The sequence below is a fragment of the Bufo gargarizans genome, chromosome 9, assembly GCF_014858855.1.
Source record: "Bufo gargarizans isolate SCDJY-AF-19 chromosome 9, ASM1485885v1, whole genome shotgun sequence".
Lineage (NCBI taxonomy): Eukaryota > Metazoa > Chordata > Amphibia > Anura > Bufonidae > Bufo > Bufo gargarizans.
Genome location: NC_058088.1, coordinates 197513668 through 197534257, shown reverse-complemented (window position 1 = coordinate 197534257; position 20590 = coordinate 197513668). Strand labels below are relative to the sequence as shown.

The window sequence follows — 20590 nt, the reverse complement described above, 5'->3', positions numbered from 1 at the left end:
TTCCTCTCTCTGCTTTCAGCTCCATTCCCCCATGCACTCGGTCAGCAGCACAGAGGATATCAAGCCGCCTCCTGGAATAAATGGCATCCTTAAAGTGCCGATGCACCCCTCGGGAGCTATGGCAGCCTTCACCAAGCACATCTGCGCCATCTGCGGGGACAGATCTTCAGGTAACTATTCATCTATTGCTGGGAAGAAGAGCGCAGGGCGATGGCGGGTGTACAAAGTGACAGCAGGAATAATAGAGGGTCAGAGAGGATCTAATTAGCAGATCGGAGCCCAGATTCGCAGCCTTCACAACCTCGAGTCGTGAAAACACAGATCAGAAAGGTTTGTGTCCTCACGGTAGGTCAGTCGTGATTGTCCGCTCGCGGGTTGTCGTCTGCTATCTGGCGGCTTTCCACCATTTCTGCCTCTCCTGCTGTGAGGATCCGATCAGCGCGTGAACTCCGACGTCTTCATCTCGTAACGTTTGATGAAATCTTAAAAGGAAGTTGTGTGAAGCTCGGGGAATTGTGGCGCAGAGCGGCCCGGACCTTTCCTGACACGTCTGTCTCCGCCGTGTCTGGTTTGTGGAGTCTGTTTTTGTGCCTTCGCTTCTCAGGAACCAGTCAATGTCTGTACTGAGGGTGAGCAATACAGAAGAGGGGCCCCTCCAGGGCAGGGGCACGCCCCCTCATGTACCTTGTGCTCACAGAGTAGGCATGGGTGCAGCAGAGGGGCCCCTCCAGGGCGGGGGCAGGCCCCCTCATGTACATTGTCCTCACAGAGTAAGCATGGGCGCAGCAGAGGGGCCCCTCCAGGGCGGGGTCACACCCCCTCATGTACATTGTCCTCACAGAGTAGGCATGGGTGCAGCAGAGGGGCCCCTCTAGGGCGGGGGCTGGCCCCCTCATGTACATTGTCCTCACAGAGTAGGCATGGGCGCATCAGAGGGGCACCTCCAGGGCGGGGGCACGCCCTCTCATGTACATTGTCCTCACAGAGTAGGCATGGGCGCAGCAGAGGGGCCCCTCCAGGGCGGGGGCTGGCCCCCTCATGTACATTGTCCTCACAGAGTAGGCATGGGCGCATCAGAGGGGCCCCTTGAGGGCGGGGGCAGGCCCCCTCATGTACATTGTCCTCACAGAGTAAGCATGGGTGCAGCAGAGGGGCCCCTCTAGGGCGGGGGCAGGCCGCCTCATGTACATTGTCCTCACAGAGTAAGCATGGGTGCAGCAGAGGGGCCCCTCTAGGGCGGGGGCAGGCCCCCTTATGTACATTGTCGGCGCAGCAGAGGGGCCCCTCCAGGGCGGGGGCAGGCCCCCTCATGTACATTGTCCTTACAGAGTAGGCATGGGCGCAGCAGAGGGGCACCTCCAGGGCAGGGGCAGGCCCCCTCATGTACATTGTCCTCACAGAGTAGGCATGGGCGCAGCAGAGGGGCACCTCCAGGATAGGGCTGGCCCCCTTATGTACATTGTCCTTACAGAGTAGGCATGGGCGCAGCAGAGGGGCCCCTCTAGGGCGGGGGCAGGCCCCCTCATGTACATTGTCCTCACAGAGTAGGCATGGGCGCAGCAGAGGGGCACCTCCGGGGCGGGGTCACACCCCCTCATGTACATTGTCCTCACAGAGTAGGCATGGGAGCAGCAGAGGGGCCCCTCTAGGGCAGGGGCACACCCCCTCATGTACATTGTCCTCACGGAGTAGGCATGGGTGCAGCAGAGGGGCCCCTCTAGGGCGGGGGCTGGCCCCCTTATGTACATTGTCCTCACAGAGTAGGCATGGGTGCAGCAGAGGGGCCCCTCTAGGGCGGGGGCTGGCCCCCTTATGTACATTGTCCTCACAGAGTAGGCAGTGCCTTCTCTAATGTATGCTTATTAATACAGGGTGCAGCAGAGGGGCCCCTCCAGGGCCGGGGCACACCCCCTTATGTACATTGTCCTCACAGAGTAGGCATGGGAGCAGCAGAGGGGCCCCTCTAGGGCAGGGGCACACCCCCTCATGTACATTGTCCTCACGGAGTAGGCATGGGTGCAGCAGAGGGGCCCCTCTAGGGCGGGGGCTGGCCCCCTTATGTACATTGTCCTCACAGAGTAGGCATGGGTGCAGCAGAGGGGCCCCTCTAGGGCGGGGGCTGGCCCCCTTATGTACATTGTCCTCACAGAGTAGGCAGTGCCTTCTCTAATGTATGCTTATTAATACAGGGTGCAGCAGAGGGGCCCCTCCAGGGCCGGGGCACACCCCCTTATGTACATTGTCCTCACAGAGTAGGCATGGGTGCAGCAGAGGGGCCCCTCTAGGGCGGGGGCTGGCCCCCTTATGTACATTGTCCTCACAGAGTAGGCAGTGCCTTCTCTAATGTATGCTTATTAATACAGGGTGCAGCAGAGGGGCCCCTCCAGGGCCGGGGCACACCCCCTCATGTACATTGTCCTCACAGAGTAGGCATGGGTGCAGCAGAGGGGCCCCTCCAGGGCGGGGTCACACCCCCTTATGTACATTGTCCTCACAGAGTAGGCAGTGCCTTCTCTAATGTATGCTTATTAATACAGGGTGCAGCAGAGGGGCCCCCGGGGCCCTCTGCAATATTTTCAAGTTACTGTACAGCCGGCAGTGACCCTTTTAACTTTGCAGGATAAATGCATCTTCTTTGTGTGGAGCTGAAGGGCGTTTCTTAGTGTCCTGCTGACCCCAGATCCGCAGCTATATATATTGGCGCCTGCGCAGCAAATGCTTTGTATGAATACGGTTTATATTTTCTTCTATTAACTTTCAATCACAGTAAATCGGGTCTCTTAAAGGGGTAGTACTGGATTAAAAAAAAAAACATGGCTGTTTAGCCCAGGTTGTGTCGGTGATGTCACTCTTTCCTTCTTTTTGCGCCTGCCACTGTATTACTGGATGTGACACCTGAACTCGCAGCATCATAAGGCATTGCTGGTGCCACGTCTGGGTGATACGGACATGTACCGTGGCTGGACCTCGGTTCTTCTTCTTCATCAATGTGACGCATCTCCATGATTGCCTCCTCCAGGTAAACACTATGGGGTGTACAGCTGTGAAGGATGCAAGGGGTTTTTCAAGCGGACTGTTCGGAAGGACCTCACGTACACATGCCGGGACAGCAAGGACTGCCTGATTGACAAGCGGCAGAGGAACCGGTGTCAGTACTGTCGCTATCAGAAGTGTCTCGCTATGGGCATGAAGAGAGAAGGTAAGAATCTGTATATATCCGACTGACTGCTCCTCAAGGACCCCCAGCATTCCCGCTCCCCGTGGGGGTCCTAGGTGTATCCATCTAAGCGCACAATTACTAGAATAGCAATGCATGACTATCTGATTTACTATTGCAATACGATAATGTAGTACAAAAGCTTACAGAGAATGACTACAGTGACTGTTCATAGTCAGTGCAGCAATTCATGAGGTTCATCTGATTCTTAGAAAGTTGGGTGCCACCATATGGCTTCCGTCATTTCTCGCAGCGTTCTACCACAACATTGGAGGAATTCTCCAATTCTGATTCTATAATTGCTCAGTGACATTTGATGTGGTTTGTTACCCAGCTTTCCCAGAGACAGATCTAACAGATGAATGGCGTATTAAGCTGTGCGGAGGGAAGAATACATCTGGGACCCCGAGGCTATGGGTTCTAGTGATGTGCTGCAGCCTTCATAGATATTGATGGCCGCCTGCACCATTACTCTTCTCGCACGGATCATGTTAATGAATGCTGTGTAGTGAAATGTAAGCTCTTGTGCATATTGGCATTAATTCTCTGTAAATGTTTGTGTAGTTTTAGGCAGCTGGACGGCTGCCGGTAAGAAGTTTGTGATAAGGAATGAGGGAAATTTAGATCAGCCGCTCCATCCACCAGGAGGCTCTTGTCTTGACCACCCATCAGGTGATAATCTATACCTATCTAACATGCTACACTTGTGATGCCAGGTGGTGACCCCAACACATTGGGCTGATATTACCTCCATATTTACCTGCATGAATCTATCACTGACTGCACCCCTTTTATCAGACGGCGGGTAAAATAAAGGGATCTAAGACCCCACTGGGAATTTGTCTGGCTGCAGTGTGAGGGAGTGGCAGAAAACCTCCTGCCGTAAACATGGTCAGATTGCATCTCTGTACGGGTGTTACTGGTATTAGCTTGTTGAGATTGCATAAGTTTTCCCTGCACTAGATCTGTGGAAGTGAACCATAGTGTGGCCACTCCAGTAACATTACCCTGGTTTTTACCAAAAGTGGAGAAAACTAGGAAATGGATTAAAATAAATTTAGAAACGTTTGGAAATGTTAATCATGAATATGTTTTATTTTCTATCAGTCTATGGCCATTTATTATCTGTGATAAGCAGGGTGTTCTAGTGATGATAGATAATCAGTTCTCACCTCTCCTGTGTTCTCCGCTATCTTTATACTGTAAACAGTGATGAGCAGGGTGTTCTAGTGATGATAGATAATCAGTTCTCACCTCTCCTGTGTTCTCCGCTATCTTTATACTGTAAACAGTGATAAGCAGGGTGTTCTAGTGATGATAGATAATCAGTTCTTACCTCTCATGTGTTCTCCACTATCTTTATACTATAAACAGTGATAAGCAGGTTGTTCTAGTCATGATATATAATCAGTTCTCTTCTGTGTTCTCTACTGTCCTTATACTATAGATAGTGATAAGCAGGGTGTTCTAGTGATGATAGATAATCAGTTCTCTCCTGTGTTCTCTCCTGTCCTTATACTATACACAGTGATAAGGGTGTTCTAGTGATGATAATCAGTTCTCACCTCTCATGTGTTCTCCCCTGCCCTTATACTATAAACAGTGATAAGCAGAGTGTTTTAATGGTGATAGATAATCAGTTCTCCCCTCTTCTATTTTCTCTCCTATCCTTATACTATAAACAGCTATAAGCAGAGTGTTCTAGGGATGATAGATAATCAGTTCTCACCTCTTCTGTCGTTATACTATACACAGTGATAAACAGAGTGTTCTAGTGATGATAGATAATCAGTTCTCATCTCTCCTCTCTCCTGTGTTCTCCACTATCTTTATACTGTAAACAGTGATGAGCAGGGTGTTCTAGTGATGATAGATAATCAGTTCTCACCTCTCCTGTGTTCTCCACTATCTTTATACTGTAAACAGTGATGAGCAGGGTGTTCTAGTGATGATAGATAATCAGTTCTCACCTCTCCTGTGTTCTCCGCTATCTTTATACTGTAAACAGTGATAAGCAGGGTGTTCTAGTGATGATAGATAATCAGTTCTTACCTCTCGTGTGTTCTCCACTATCGTTATACTATAAACAGTGATAAGCAGGGTGTTCTAGTCATGATATATAATCAGTTCTCTTCTGTGTTCTCTACTGTCCTTATACTATAGATAGTGATAAGCAGGGTGTTCTAGTGATGATAATCAGTTCTCTCCTATCCTTTATACTATACATAGTGATAAGCAGGGTGTTCTAGTCATGATATATAATCAGTTCTCTTCTGTCCTTATACTATAGATAGTGATAAGCAGGGTGTTGTAGTGATGATAGATAATCAGTTCTCTCTTGTGTTCACTCTTGTCCTTATACTATACACAGTGATAAGGGTGTTCTAGTGATGATAATCAGTTCTCACCTCTCATGTGTTCTCCCCTGCCCTTATACTATAAACAGTGATAAGCAGAGTGTTTTAATGGTGATAGATAATCAGTTCTCCCCTCTTCTATTTTCTCTCCTATCCTTATACTATAAACAGCTATAAGCAGAGTGTTCTAGGGATGATAGATAATCAGTTCTCACCTCTTCTGTCGTTATACTATACACAGTGATAAACAGAGTGTTCTAGTAATGATAGATAATCAGTTCTCACCTCTTCTGTCGTTATACTATACACAGTGATAAACAGAGTGTTCTAGTAATGATAGATAATCAGTTCTCACCGCTCCTGTGTTCTCTCCTGTCCTTATACTATACACAGTGATAAGCAGGGTGCTCCAATCAGTCCCTTATGCGCGTTATATTTATGCTGCTTCAAGGCCCTTAGTTACGATGCATGAACGTGTGTTGCCCATGATCAGTAGTGATGACCAGAGGAGGAAATTTACTACTGGGCATCTCGGAGCTGCTAGACAGAGCAGGAAGACTGCATTAAAGGGGTTTTCAGGAATAAGTAACTTTTCACAAGATCCTGTAGCCAGCCTTTGCTATGGAAAGATGCATACATACCTGCTCTCTGCAGCTTTGGTCCTGTGTGTCAGCTTCCGGTCTGTAGCTTGTACTTCCTTTTCGCCATGGGCCTGATCATCTGCTCCGCTAACATAGTGTCCTGTAAAAGACAAGACCTCACATTGCTGGGAAAAGAAAAAAAAAAGTTAGTTTCTGTAGAGCGAGATTTAAAATCCCCAAATTTGGTGTTGCCCAGAAGGGGTTAAAGTACCCAGCCTGGGAAATGGGGGCCAGGACAAAGATACAGAATGATCCCCATCAATACAGTTTGGAGACTGCCGACCAGAATATAAGGCATCTACAGCCATATAGTGACCAGGATCCGGCCCCCGCGTGTCCATAGATCGCAGCTCCCGCCACATAATGATTTAGCAGACACTTCAGGATTACAGTAAACGGCCTCATTCCCCCGGGCCGCTGAGCGGAGGCTCCGAACACAAGATAAAAAGACGTACAAATTGTATTTTTGCCAGAACACAGCCGCCACTTGCAGAAAATCGCCCATTTCTGTCAGGTAGACATATTTTCGTTGCCCTCGGCGCATCCATTCCTGTCTGCGACGCCAAACCAAACTCTATTATCATCGTAGGGACAAAACGATCGGTTACAGTCGCCCCAAGAAGACGAGATCATTACCCGGCTGCCAGGATCAATACTGCGCAGGCTGTGCTCGGGAGCAGAGGATTCTTGTAAAGCGCTCTGCAGCGGTAATTACATTCATCTCCCGTCTCTGTCCACCATCCTGAGTCAAGGAGCAAACGGTTTAAGGAATTGGGGGGGGGGAAGGTCTGGTCCTAATTTAAATAGCAGCCACATGCACTAATAATATCAGACCATTAGGAAGACATTAGACATTAACCCTAAACTAAGCCCGGAATTGTTTTCTCCAGCAATTTGCGCTGACTTCATTGAGGGGAGTAATGTCGCCCCTTATTATGGAGCGTATATAGGATGACCCCCATCATCTACTGAGCGGTCACAGGCCTTGTGGGAAGTTTTCAGTCTTTTGCCCTTTATCTGGAAGCTTTGCTCCCCATCCGTCATAAATCTGCCCTTTATCTCTCTATTGACACCGAGCTGTCAGTACACGAGGCACAGCAGCTGCTGGAGCGGATTAAGGGAAGGATTTATTGTCTCTTTAACACATAATTTAGCTTCCGTCCCACAGCAATTAACAGGGGAAAGTGGCAGGAGCCGCCAGGGCTTCCCTGTGTCATGTGTGAATGATGCTCTGCAGTAACTTGAGATGTTCACTCATCAATGAAGGACAAACAGAAGCAGCGCTGGACCTCTCATCCTTAGACAGGGGCGGACATGCCTGTGCCGCTGTACGTAAGGGGGCCACTGCCATCTTCAAGGGGTATGACTTCAGTACATGGCATTTGTCATGTAGATGCAGTTAATACAAGGCACTTACTAATGTATTGTGACTCTCTATATTGCTTCCTTTGCTGGCTGGATTCATGGATCCATCACAATATACACTGTTCGTATCCAGAGATTACGGCCACCGCTGCAGCGCAGACACCAGCTGGGGTGGACAGTCCCAGCCACCAGACAGGTCAAGCGCTTTTTCCCATAGTGTGAAGCACGACCACTGCTGCTGGATTACAGGGTGGTCGTAACCCCTGCATGTCGGCTGCTCGTTAAGTTGAGTGTATGCCCAGCATTTACTTGCAGCGATCGCTGTTTAGACCGCACAGTCTGCTGCCTAGAAACGGTAATTTACTTGCCCGCACTAACGACCAAGCCCGTGACCAAGCATTTCACTCATTCAGCGGGGGATCGGCTGCAGATTGTCTGGAACGAGCATTCGCAGGATCGTTAGTTCCCTGACATCGGGACGTGTAAAGTGTATGGCTAACAATCACCGGAGGAAACAGATAAGGGGCCCATATACCGTTTTAGCATCAGGGCCCTCACAATCTGACATAGATGACCTGCCCAGCAGAGCTTACAATCTAATCGGGGGAGTGACACGAGGCGCTGATTCAGTCCAGTATGAAACGCTCACTGGCCAGGGTCCCTGTCATCTCAAAGTCCATGGTGATGGAAGGAGAGACCCTGGAAGGGCGGCAGTAGAGTCGGTCCATATGGCGCTGACATGATGGGTTTTCAGGGCATGCTGGAAGTATTTTGACGGCCTGAGGCAAAGCATTGCAGAGTATTGGAGCAGCACGGGAGAAGTCTCTGCGATGCGGGGGTCCAGGTCCTCTGTATGCCAGGGGTAATGCCCGCTCCCACATGCAGATTATTGGCCTACATACTCCAGCTGACCGGCGAGTTCTCGTACGCCCTCCTTACGTCTGAGGCCAGCATTGTGCAGGAATCGGCCTCCGGCAGGTCGTCCTGCGGGGTGTGGAGGAGGAGGCTGAGCGGTGTATATATGGCTGCGGGGTCAGCACAGCAGTGAACGGCCCATGTTACGCTCAGGATCCTGCTGTTTTGCTGTGTGAATTAAACAAGTAAGAGAATAAGCAGGAAGCTGCAGCGCGAGGCCCTTTCCCAGGCTCCCTGCAGCCGTCTTGGGAGGTCTGAACATAAACCTGATCTGGTTTCAGTGAGATTGTCAAGCTGGGATTCTCTGGCTCTTGCTTGGCCGCGTTGTATCGCAGCCTCCTGTGAGGAGACGACGCAGTCCGTCCAGCGACAGAGCGGGCCCTACTGCCTACGGGTGGTGGCCCTACTGCCTACGGGTGGTGGCCCTACTGCCTACGGGTGGTGGCCCTACTGCCTACGGGTGGTGGCCCTACTGCCTACGGGTGGTGGCCCTACTGCCTACGGGTGGTGGCCCTACTGCCTACGGGTGGTGGCCCTACTGCCTACGGGTGGTGGCCCTACTGCCTACGGGTGGTGGCCCTACTGCCTACGGGTGGTGGCCCTACTGCGTACGGGTGGTGGCCCTATTGCGTACGGGTCGTGGTCCTACTGCCTACGGGTCGTGGTCCTATTACAGCCTCACCCATTTCATCAGGACAGTATCGCGAGCAGTGATCGGGGAGGAGGGTTCATGTGTGTGTTTATTCCTGATCACTGCCCGTTCATGCATTTCCATACAGCGATCATCTGGCCTGTATGTGGATGAACGATCGTTACTACGATCATTTGTCCTCAAAGAGTTTCCTGTATACGCCGGCCAATGTGCTGCTGCCAAATGTAACAGCCATGGGACAATTATGGGGAGCGTTCGTGAAGGAAGCACAGCTCTGGAGCACAGACTACTGCTTAGGAACTGAGGGAAGGTTTATATTGACGGGCCAGAAAGCAGAATCCTAGCACGACCACAACTAGTCCTGTAGAATTTTCTGGAGTGCAGGATGGCGAATCCGCGAGGTGATGATGGGTAGCGATGTGTTCCTGGATTTGGTCGGGGAAGCCGCAGACGGTGAGCCCCGCTCAGTCACGTGCTTGTGAAGCCGAAACTGAACTTTAGATTTTTATCCAAGTCACATGTGTGAAAGGAGGATTAATAGGCAATTATTCCAGAGGAGGGGACGTCGACATAGAAGAGAACTCCTGGGGTGCTGCACAGAGGGAAATCCGAAATATTCATTCCCCACGAGAAGATCAGAGCACAAAACCGGCTAAACGGCGATTGGGGCGTCAGTCCTGTGCCCCACTGGTAGCTGGAAGCAAAGCTACTGAATGAGGGGAAATGGGAGGGAAGTGTCACCTGAGTAATTCTCCACCTGTCACCTGTGCGGTCAGGAATGTCTGTGATCTCCTGTAGGATGTACAATGCTGTAATGTGATCCCCCTGTTATCCCGGGAACAATGCTGCTCTATACGATCCCAAAAACCAGAAAGAGGTCTCTGTAAAGTTACCATGAAGGGTAATGGAGGCCTGGTGACCCCGGGCACGTACACCGGTGGATTTAGCAGATTTATTTTTGTGAAGAATAATTAAAGGGGTTCTCTGAGGTTAGAACAACATGGCTGTGTGAATATAGCACCACACCTGTTCACAATGCGGCGCGCACCTGCTCTGAAAACAGATTTGCTAAATGATGTCTGAAGATGGAAAACACCTTCAAAGTTCACTATTCCGTGGTCTTTGTAAGGGGAAAGCAGCAGGAGCCCACCGCCATGAGTGACCGCTCGATGCAGCTACCTAGAATCTCTATAGCCCCAACATAGTCTTCAGCGCTGTACAGGTGCATAGCCCTCGCCTGTCCCTTATGACTGGAGCTCCAGGTGAGATTCCATAATCTCCATGTAGATGTCCCTGGTGTGGCCTCCTCAGACCGCCCTCTCCTAAGACTCTGACCTCACCGCCATTTCCCGTCTTGCAATGTTCTTTCTTATTTTAACTTTTTGAAGCTTTGCTGATGAACCTAAGCCACAGCAGTGTACTCCCTGCAGAAGAGACCTGACCCCCAACCACGAGGCCAGGATACTGGGGTGTGACCAAGGCCGTGGATTTGGTAGAAATGGACCGAATCCACCTCTGGCTTCCACTTTGGCGTTAAAAGGGCCGGATGTTACTGTGATTCTGCTAACGATCGTACACGAGCCTGACGTTTGGCACCTTACACGTCTCTCCGCTCATCTGAGACCTGGACTCGGGCAGCACTCTCATCATTCACAGCAGTATAAGTGAATGAGGACCACACGTCTCTCCGCTCATCTGGGACCTGGACTTGGGCAGCACTCTCATCATTCACAGCAGTATAAGTGAATGAGGACCACACGTCTCTCCGCTCATCTGAGACCTGGACTTGGGCAGCACTCTCATCATTCACAGCAGTATAAATGAATGAGGACCACACGTCTCTCCGCTCATCTGGGACCTGGACTTGGGCAGCACTCTCATCATTCACAGCAGTATAAGTGAATGAGGACCACACGTCTCTCCGCTCATCTGAGACCTGGACTTGGGCAGCACTCTCATCATTCACAGCAGTATAAGTGAATGAGGACCACACATCTCTCTGCTCATCCGAGACCTGTACTTGGGCAGCACTCTCATCATTCACAGCAGTATACGTGAATGAGGACCACACGTCTCTCCGCTCATCTGAGACCTGGACTTGGGCAGCACTCTCATCATTCACAGCAGTATACGTGAATGAGGACCACACGTCTCTCCGCTCATCTGAGACCTGGACTCGGGCAGCACTCTCATCATTCACAGCAGTATAAGTGAATGAGGACCACACGTCTCTCCGCTTATCTGAGACCTGGACTCGGGCAGCACTCTCATCATTCACAGCAGTATAAGTGAATGAGGACCACACGTCTCTCCGCTTATCTGAGACCTGGTCTTGGGCAGCACTCTCATCATTCACAGCAGTATAAGTGAATGAGGACCACACGTCTCCGCTCATCTGGGACCTGGACTTGGGCAGCACTCTCATCATTCACAGCAGTATAAGTGAATGAGGACCATAGGGGTGCACATTGGATTGTGTATTTCCAGTCTCATGACTCTCGTCGCGCTGAGATCCCCCCCCCGTTCCCCCATTGTCTATTCGGATGATCTGTAGTCTCATTGTCTTTGTGGCCTCCATAGAATCCGGTCTTCTCATGTGAGCCTCAATAACCCACCACACGTGTAATTATAATTATGATAATTAGCACTTTACCAGCAATTAGCAGGATGCAAATTACAGGCGGCCGTGAAATGAATTTCCAGATTAACCTAATTCTTTTAACCTCTACGTCCCAGAAACCCTGCAGATTGTGTCTCCAGCCCGGAGTAATTGGTGTCCGTGCGTCCAGAGCACGTACTGGGAAGGGTCACTGTCTGTGGAGAGTCACGTGTAGGGGACCTGCCACCTCTTCCCCATACGGAGAGGTACGCAGGTCTCAGCGCCTGCTCCGCCTGTGCCACGTTCATCTAGTCTTACGCCTCCGACCCATCCGTGAGTTTTATGTCCCAAACTAATCGCATCACAAGTATCAGGTGATTAGATCCACGATTTGGGAGAGACTCGGGGCAGGGATGTGACCTATAAAACCTCTGTACAAGGCCGGAATGGAGTCCCCCAGGAATATGGTGGCCTTTCCTCAGGAGACGACATCAGTATTAGATCATGGAGGTCCACACCTGACTGCAGCACTACTCCCCCCATCAGATACTGCAGTATCAGCTCCGTCCACTGCACAATGGAGGTGCTACAAGGTAACGCCTGATCCATGGGGTGTCAGACCCATATCAAAATCCTGGACAACCCCTTTAAGTTATGTATGTAACCAAAAAAGTCACCCCTCCCCTTTAAGCTATGAGCAGGTTTTTTTCCCCTATTTTTCAGATCTTTAGATCAGTCAGATGACGGGAGCTTTGCCGGGGCCACATGCAGACCCACTCCCCCCATCATTGCTCCTGCCTTACGGAGTAAAGTGACGTCACACAGGAAAGTGTAAGAGTGAAATAGGAAGCGGCCCCCGGCGGTTCTCCTACTGACCGCAGTCTAGTGATGCATTGGCCGGGGGAGGAAGGCCGACACGTTACTGCTGACTTTCTTTTCTCTCTCTGCGGTTACTTTGTGTCACCGGCCTGAGATCTTGTGAGCGTGAGATTACGATATGACGGCGTCAGCTAAAAACATGGACGCCTCAGGACAGAGGGCGCTATTGTCCGGACCGCTGTACGTGTGATCTCGCCCACGTGTCAGGGTCTCACATCCATGGCCTGTTGTCATACGGGGGCAGGGATGACTGGTTTTATGGTCCATGGGGGGATTTCTAGGAAAGGTGCCATCTTATCGGGTGGACGCCCGAGTATCACAGATCTGCAGCTCTCTCCGCCGTCCGTTTCGTAAAGGACACCAATGCTGAGAGTTCTGGTCCCGACTTCTAATCGGAGGGATACGTAATGAAGCAGCGTCCACGTCTGGGAGTCGGTTCCTGCCTTTGGTCTGTACGCTACGTTGTCCCCTTCAGCCGCAGCAAATTAACACGGAGACGCTCGTCGGTGCGGCAAGCCTGTCACTTCTCATAGGCCGTGAGAGAGGATGGAGTCTCTTACCATTAGGGGTCTGTGACAACGGGACACGGCTAATTCCTGACAGGACCGCCACGAGGAAGCATCTGCAAGGAATTTCCTTCTCATGCCTAGACACCGGCAGGATCCGTGCGTTCAGCTGGAGGTGGCCCGTGTCCAAGGCCGTGCCCCTGTCACATTCCTCTCGTGCTTGCTGCGGAAGTGGCGGCTCCCTGATTTCTCCGCAGCTTCACCGTACAAAGTTTATTGGAAAAAAGGGTGAAAAGCAGGAAAACGAAAACCCGTACTGTAGAAAAGTAAAATCTCAGGGGGGGGGAGATCAGAGCAGCGATTGGCGGTGTTCTTCCATAAGATCACGTGGTCGTTATTCAGGCGGACGAGAGCCCCCGACCATAGGAGGGCAGGACCAGGGCGGTCACGGATAGTTCTTCCTTTAGTTATAGATCACGGATCTCGAGGTGATGAGAATCAGCAGGACAGTGTAAAGATCCCGTCATGGACATTATTGGATGTATAGCATCATCATGACCTGCTGGGACTTGTAGTACCACAGTGGAGAGAAACAAGCAAGTTCACCACAACTATCTTAATGCACAGAAATGCTGAATGCATCATTGCCAACCGCCGTGGAGACTAGTGACCACATGAGGCTGCAAATTGATAGAAACTGTACAAAATGGTGGCCTTGGACACCCGTCCACGAGGGTCATGGTGACCGTGGCCATGAGCTGCTCTGCCCGTGAACCTTACTGCTCACATCTGCCTGCTCCCCTGCCCTTCCGCTCCATATCTCGGTAAACCTTTGTTCTATGGACGGGTATGGAGCGAGCGAGCACAACAATGGTCAAACGTGACTGGCGCTAGTAAAAGTAATCTTATGAGAGCAAGAGCGGAAGCAGTGGATGAAAGGACCTCAGCCCACGGATTCAGACCACGAAGGACCTTTCTGATGGCGACAGGCGGGGAACGTCACGTAGGCTCGCAAGAGGAGGACGCCAGAATGGAAGCTCAGGATCTATAGAAGATCCCCGCAGGACTGCTGACAGTGTGCATGTACCTAGGGTGACTGATGGGACTGAAGCAGATCCGCAGCGTCCTACCATAGCGGTGGTGGGTGAGGTTTTAAAGGAACAGAAAGGAGTCTTTTTTTTTAACTACTATTCATAAAAAACGTTTTTTAGAATTTGTGGCTGTTTTTCACCTTGACAGTACTGTGACCACGGAAAATGAATGGGGTTGTCCAGGTGTTAAATGCGGATGACATCAGTATAATCGGTGCGGGTCCTGGCCAGTGATGTCATAGGTCACGTGGCCTTCAAGTGAATGAGGCTGAGCTGCAAAACCCTGGACGGCGCTGTGCGTGGTAAGTTGTGAGGAGCAGGAGGCACTTACCAGAGCCCCACAGCCTCTTCAAAAAGCTGATCGGCTTCGGACCCCACTGATTAATACCGATGACTCAGGATAGGGAAACAACCGCTTTAAATCACAAATGCCTCCCGTATAGATGGGTAATCCATGTACATTTACTGCTGCTTTGAGGGAAAGGCTGTCTGCAGGCTACTCCTCATGATGATAGTAGGTGTAGAACTGTGATGATTATGTGGCTGAATTAAAGACGCCCCCAGAAGAGCTCTGCATGGATTGGTGTCACTGCGGGGGGCTCCTGTTGGTCACAGTGATGGTCTGACTGGGAGAGTTAAGCTGGGATGTTCGCCCTGCTAGAAGTCTAAAGAAAGAGGAAGTGATCGAGCCGGGACAGGAAGTGGAATAGAAGGAGTGACCTCAAAAAAAGTGCATCCAGAAAACCAGCCGCTGTTTTTCACATATAGGTTGGTAATGTGGGGTAATAAAAATTGGATGGAAGTGTCCCTTTAAGAAGCTTCATCCTCATGTGCCACTGTGCAAAGCTTAAAGGGGTATTCTAGTTGTTAAAGATATTAGCTTGTGGGGGGGTCCTACCGCTGGGCCCCCACCAGTCACAAGAACGGGGGCCTCCTTACCCCCTGCAAGGAACGGAGCAGCCGCTCAATTCATTTCTATGGGAGTTCTGGAGATAGCCGAGTACAGCGCTCACCTATTTCCGGAATTCTCATAGAAGTGAATGGAGCAGCTGCATGCATGTGCGAATGGGGGGTACAGGGCCCTTTCTTGTGAACGGTGGGGGTCCCAGAGGTAGGTATGATCTAATAGTCATGAAACAACCGGAATATAAGGTGACGAATCTACATATAACTCATGCAGACTCCACCACAACTGACGTCCTGTGTGGATGTACCGTAAATGTACAGAAGGAGCCGCACCGAGGGGGCGAAGGGGCACATTTACCAGGACTAGCGTTCCCATATGCCAGTCTTGAGCCCCCTGTACTGGAGTAAGATTCTCAGAAAGAAGTCTATGCCGGGAGCGGGCACGGACTTGAGGCCGCTTCAGAAAAGTGTCGAGAAGCTGTGCATGCGCCATAATTTGTGACTTCTTACCGCCGCACTAGTGACATCAAAGCTTTAATAAATGTCCCCCTAACTCCGTACCTCCAATGTCCGCGCTACTCGTCCAGGCTTTAGGTTTCCTTAGATCTGAACCGTAGAAGCTAGGTAATAAATCACCCGAGGCAGGCGCTGATCGGCGATACGACGAGTGTTTACACCTGCAGGACTGCTCGTGGCTGTTGCATTATAAGGAGCGGGCAGATGCAGCTACTTTCACATCTGCGTTGTGGTGTCCGGTTTTGAGATCCGGCACAGGGTCTCCAAACCGCAGCGCAACGCTTCAGTTTTTTCCCCATTCATTGTCAATAGGGACCAAGCTGAACCAACCAGAACGGAGAGCAGCAGAATGTGTTCCAACGCCGGGCACAAAATTGCTGCAAGCAGCGTTTCTGTGTGCGGCATGGGAAAATGAAGAATCCGGATCTGGCACCAAAAACCATGCAAGTCAGTGGTGCTGGATCCGTTTTTTTTTCGTGCGCCCATTGACTTACAATGATTTTAGTGCTAGATCTGGTTCCTTCGATATAATACAGCCGGATCAGTTCTGAACGGATGCAGCCGGTTGTATTAGAACTGGCGCGTTTTGCTGTGAAAGTAGCCGACGTGCTGCCAAGAAACAGCGATTTTTATGTCACCGTTAAAGATGGCAGCACGTGTTTACACCAGGACTGGCAGCGGTCGCCCGGGTGAAGGGCCGCTTATACCTTTTTGATGTGGATTTGCGCTGTGACGTTGAGCTCTTCTCTACCCGGTGAACGCAGTAGGGAAGGCTGACATCAGAGCGGTTCCCAGTCGCCAGCGGTCCTGGATCATGCACTTTCAGCATGCAGGGTCTGGAATAACGTTGTTTGCTCTCAGCGGGTTTCCCAATCCCAGCGGCGGCCGTAAACTCTGGCAGCCGATTACCCAACAGACAGGAAAAAAAAGCAAAGGCTCCATTTGAAAGCATCGCGGTTCCAAAAATGTAATCGTATTATTAAATAATTGGGAGGACTGGAATTTGCTGATTATCTCCAGAAAGGCAGCCAGCGCTGGGACTTTCCCATGGTTCATTTGCGCGAGAAGTGAACAGCCTTTGGCTCGCGTGCATCTCGGCATCAACAGCCTTCACAGCTTATGCTACAAAGAACAATGTTAGATGCAATTAGACACGATTCCTCCAGAATCGAGCGGAGAGAAGATGCTCGCTGAACCCACCGCGCTGCAGGTCGGAGTGTCCTGGTGGCAGCATGTGTGCTCAGAGGTCTGATATTCTGCATTGCAGGTAGATAGATTTCAGGCTAGGTGTTTCCCAGTACTCGCCACTAGGGGGCACCATAACCAGTGGGGTTTTCATGCTGTAGGCATGTTTGCTAGCGGAGAGTTAGGTTGCTGTTCTTCCGGCCCTGGTTCCGCCATTCTTCATGCATTCTCTCTATTGCTTTTTGCACAGCTGTGCAGGAGGAGAGGCAGCGAGGGAAAGAACGGAATGAGAACGAGGTAGAGTGCACCAGCAGCGCCAGTGAGGACATGCCCGTGGAGAAAATCCTGGAGGCCGAACTGGCGGTGGAGCCAAAGACAGAAACTTACATTGAGGCCAACATGGGCCTCGCCCCTAATTCTGTAAGTAGCATTGGGGGCGGGTATGTTCTGACATACTATGGTTATCTGGGTATAATGCTGAAAACTGACGACTGCTCTGGATGTGACTGGAGTATAATACATGATGTAACTCAAGGTCAGCAGCCCCAGATAAGGAGGTATAGCTAAGAAGAACCACGTCGGGGCTGTATCTGTGCCACCAGGCTAACTGCGCATGTGCGGGGGCTGAGGCCTATGCAGCTTGTATGGAACGTACGTTGTATATTTGTAGAAGGTGAGGTGCTGCGTGATTTAACCGGACGGGGACGGTAAAGCGTCTGCGGCTCAGCACATGATGAGGTCTACCTGGGGGTCCTGTCACTGGTGGGCAGTACTGGGCGATATCATAGTGAGGTGTAGTCTTTGGACGAGGGTCCACATCCTAAATATCGATAGATAAAACCACGCAATATAGGGGGAAGGGAAGAGTGCGCAAGTTGTACAAATATCATTAACGGAGACTCTCTCTTTCCAGCCCAGCGATCCCGTCACCAACATTTGCCAAGCCGCCGACAAGCAGCTCTTCACTTTGGTCGAATGGGCAAAAAGAATCCCGCACTTTTCAGAACTGCCGCTAGACGACCAAGTAATACTGCTCAGAGCGGGTGAGTCTGCCGCCGGGCTCCTGCGTCTCCCCAATGACATGTGACTAGGGGCTCATTCACACGACCGTAGGCCATCCGTGCCCGTATTGTGGAGCGCAAACAGCAGGTCCGCAATATACAGGCATTGGCTGTGCGAATCTCGTATCACAGATGCGGACCCACTGACTTAAATGGCGCAGTATGGACCGGAGACATGGAGCGGAAGCCGATGGAAGCGCTTATGTGGACTTTTGGGTCTGAGCCTCTGCACCGCAAAAGAGAAGACCTGTCCTATCCTTGGCCTATATTGCGGATCGCTGACCCATTCAAGTCAATAAGTCTGCGCCTCAATATGGAATTCACACGGCCGGCGCCCATGCATTGCGGACCGCATGGATGGCCTACAGTCGTGTGAATGGGCCCTAAAAGGAACAAGCCAAAAATGATCTTAACCAGTGCAAAAAAACTAGGACGCCATTGGTGAATGCTCTGAAGGAGTTCCCCTTTATGTTATACACCGCAGGTTTGTTGCAGAAATCTATACAGGCGCTGCAAATAAAATCCACTCCGATTTATGAGATGTAGACAAGAGTTCTGCTGTGTGAACGCGCCCTTGCACCAGTGACCTTATTCCTGCAGCGGGCGCGCTGTGATCTCGCCACACTTGTTACTGATGAGTGAATCTATTTGTTCATCTGAATGAATTTCCGCTCACACCGCCGGCAGATTAACATGGCCGCCCATCTCGTTGCACTAACGGCGCATGGTTGAAATGACCGAGTATCGGCACATGCGTAATGATATCAATACGAATATGCATGTGCCACTAAATGAGTTTTAGCGGCGCATGGACAAACGCTTATTTTGGTCTTACCGGGCAGATCATTTGCGCATGTGCAGATACTCGCAGTAACAGTGCATGCGCTACATGAGATGTGCGGCCATGTTAATCTGCCAGAGAATCGTCTGTAGAGAGACGTAAACTCCATTCAGATGAACGGATCGATTCGCTCATCCCTAGTACATTCCCAATAATTCCCCGAAGCAGGCGCCAGCTTGTAAGCCCAAATCCTGAATCCGGTCCCCCCAGTGGACTGGTCCGCCGCTTTAAATAGCCTCCCTGCAGGGTCTTACCAGTGACTTCATGTATTATTGAGAGCCAGACTCTGGGGATTGACCGCACATAAAACATTAACAGCCCGACATCCAGCGAGCAGTGCGGCTGAATCCGCTCATGCGTCCTCTAATAGGAGATGAAACGCGGCTTCAGGGAAAATGGAGCGGACGAGGCGCTCATTTCCTTCCATGACATCTAGAAGCAGAAAAGGACGGGAAGAGGCGTCTTATTGAGCCGCATTTTACACCGACTTCTCTGTGAGGGTCCGGACCCTAAAGTGATAAAACTGATCCATGTTTTATACTTCTGTTCAGTCCATAAAATGTGAATTTATATAGAGGGGGGGGGGGTCACCAAGCCTTGCCATAAATAAACGTCCTTGAGTCGTCCTCTTCTGTCTGTCAATATCTTGTCGTGATGGTTTTCGTATGTCGGACTGGGAATTGCCCCCTCCCGGAGCAGTCCGCTCTGTCTTCTAACCTGTTTGCTGTCTTCTGCAGGATGGAATGAACTCCTCATCGCCTCCTTCTCCCATCGATCAATAGCTGTCAAAGATGGAATCCTCTTAGCCACCGGCCTGCACGTTCACCGGAACAGCGCGCACAGTGCGGGAGTCGGCGCCATCTTTGACAGGTAGGAGAGCCCTCTCTTAAATTCTGATCCAGCTCTGCAGAAATCCAATAGTATGTATTGATTTGCGTAAGCGTCAGGAAAGGCCGGACCAGTGATCTACAAATAAAGCTTCGGCCGCGTGCAATGCAAACATATAATAATCGGTTTACCATGCTTTAGCATTTTCAAGACCTCTGCTTCCTGTCAGAAAAAATGGAAGCAATCAATGTTTATATCCAGAGGCTGAAAACCCGTCCTGATCACGTTGACCTGCAGGGCTTTTCACAGCTGGATAAGCCCTTCAGGACACGGCCACGAGGCAGGTCAGCGCATGTTGTATCTGCAGGAAATTCATGGTGGAAATGCTGCTGATTTGGGTGAAATCTGGAGCATAAACTGTAAAATCTGCGCCACAGATCCAGTTATGTGCGGATTTTGTTGCATACATTGGATGAGTTTTTGCTGCGGAGCCGCCTATTTAGTGGCAGCAGTAAAGGTGGCATCCTGCGAGCGAGTGATCCGGTCAGAAATGTCTGTGACTGAAGATCTGTTCCATCTATATGAATAGCGGCCGCTCCGCAGATAACACGTGATTGCCGCAGTTTATACTCGCACATTGTCTGCTGTATTTTGGGGCTCCATCCCAGGTGTGATCCAGCTGCTGCTTTTATTTTTCCAGGGTCCTCACAGAACTGGTCTCCAAAATGCGGGATATGCAGATGGACAAGACCGAGCTGGGCTGCTTACGGGCAATCGTCTTATTCAACCCAGGTGAATGCTCATTTATCGGAGGGGTCTGACATCATGTGTCGCTGCAGCCAACGTGCCTATGGCACTGCCAACTGAACATCACATTACATTAATCAGGTCCTTGGTTTATTTTATCCGCCAGTACAGAAGACAAATCCAGGGGCAGACTGGCCCTGGGAGGACTAAAGGTGGTCCTATACTGTAGGTGGTCCTATACTGTAGGTGGTCCTATACTGTAGGTGGGTCCAACAGAAGGTGGT

General features: G+C 50.7%; 1 protein-coding gene across 2 annotated transcripts in view; it reads left to right on the top strand.

The window, feature by feature from the left end:
• RXRA (retinoid X receptor alpha) overlaps positions 1-20590 on the top strand; it is a 56427-nt gene that overhangs the window by 21612 nt on the left and 14225 nt on the right. The window contains exons 3-9 of one of the 2 annotated variants that reach the window (XM_044268535.1): positions 20-170; positions 3020-3199; positions 3782-3889; positions 17080-17249; positions 17743-17872; positions 19469-19601; positions 20260-20351. In XM_044268535.1, the coding sequence (XP_044124470.1) occupies positions 20-170; positions 3020-3199; positions 3782-3889; positions 17080-17249; positions 17743-17872; positions 19469-19601; positions 20260-20351 (964 nt within the window). The remainder of the gene's footprint in view (positions 1-19; positions 171-3019; positions 3200-3781; positions 3890-17079; positions 17250-17742; positions 17873-19468; positions 19602-20259; positions 20352-20590) is intronic. The other variant, XM_044268536.1, reaches the window with a different exon arrangement.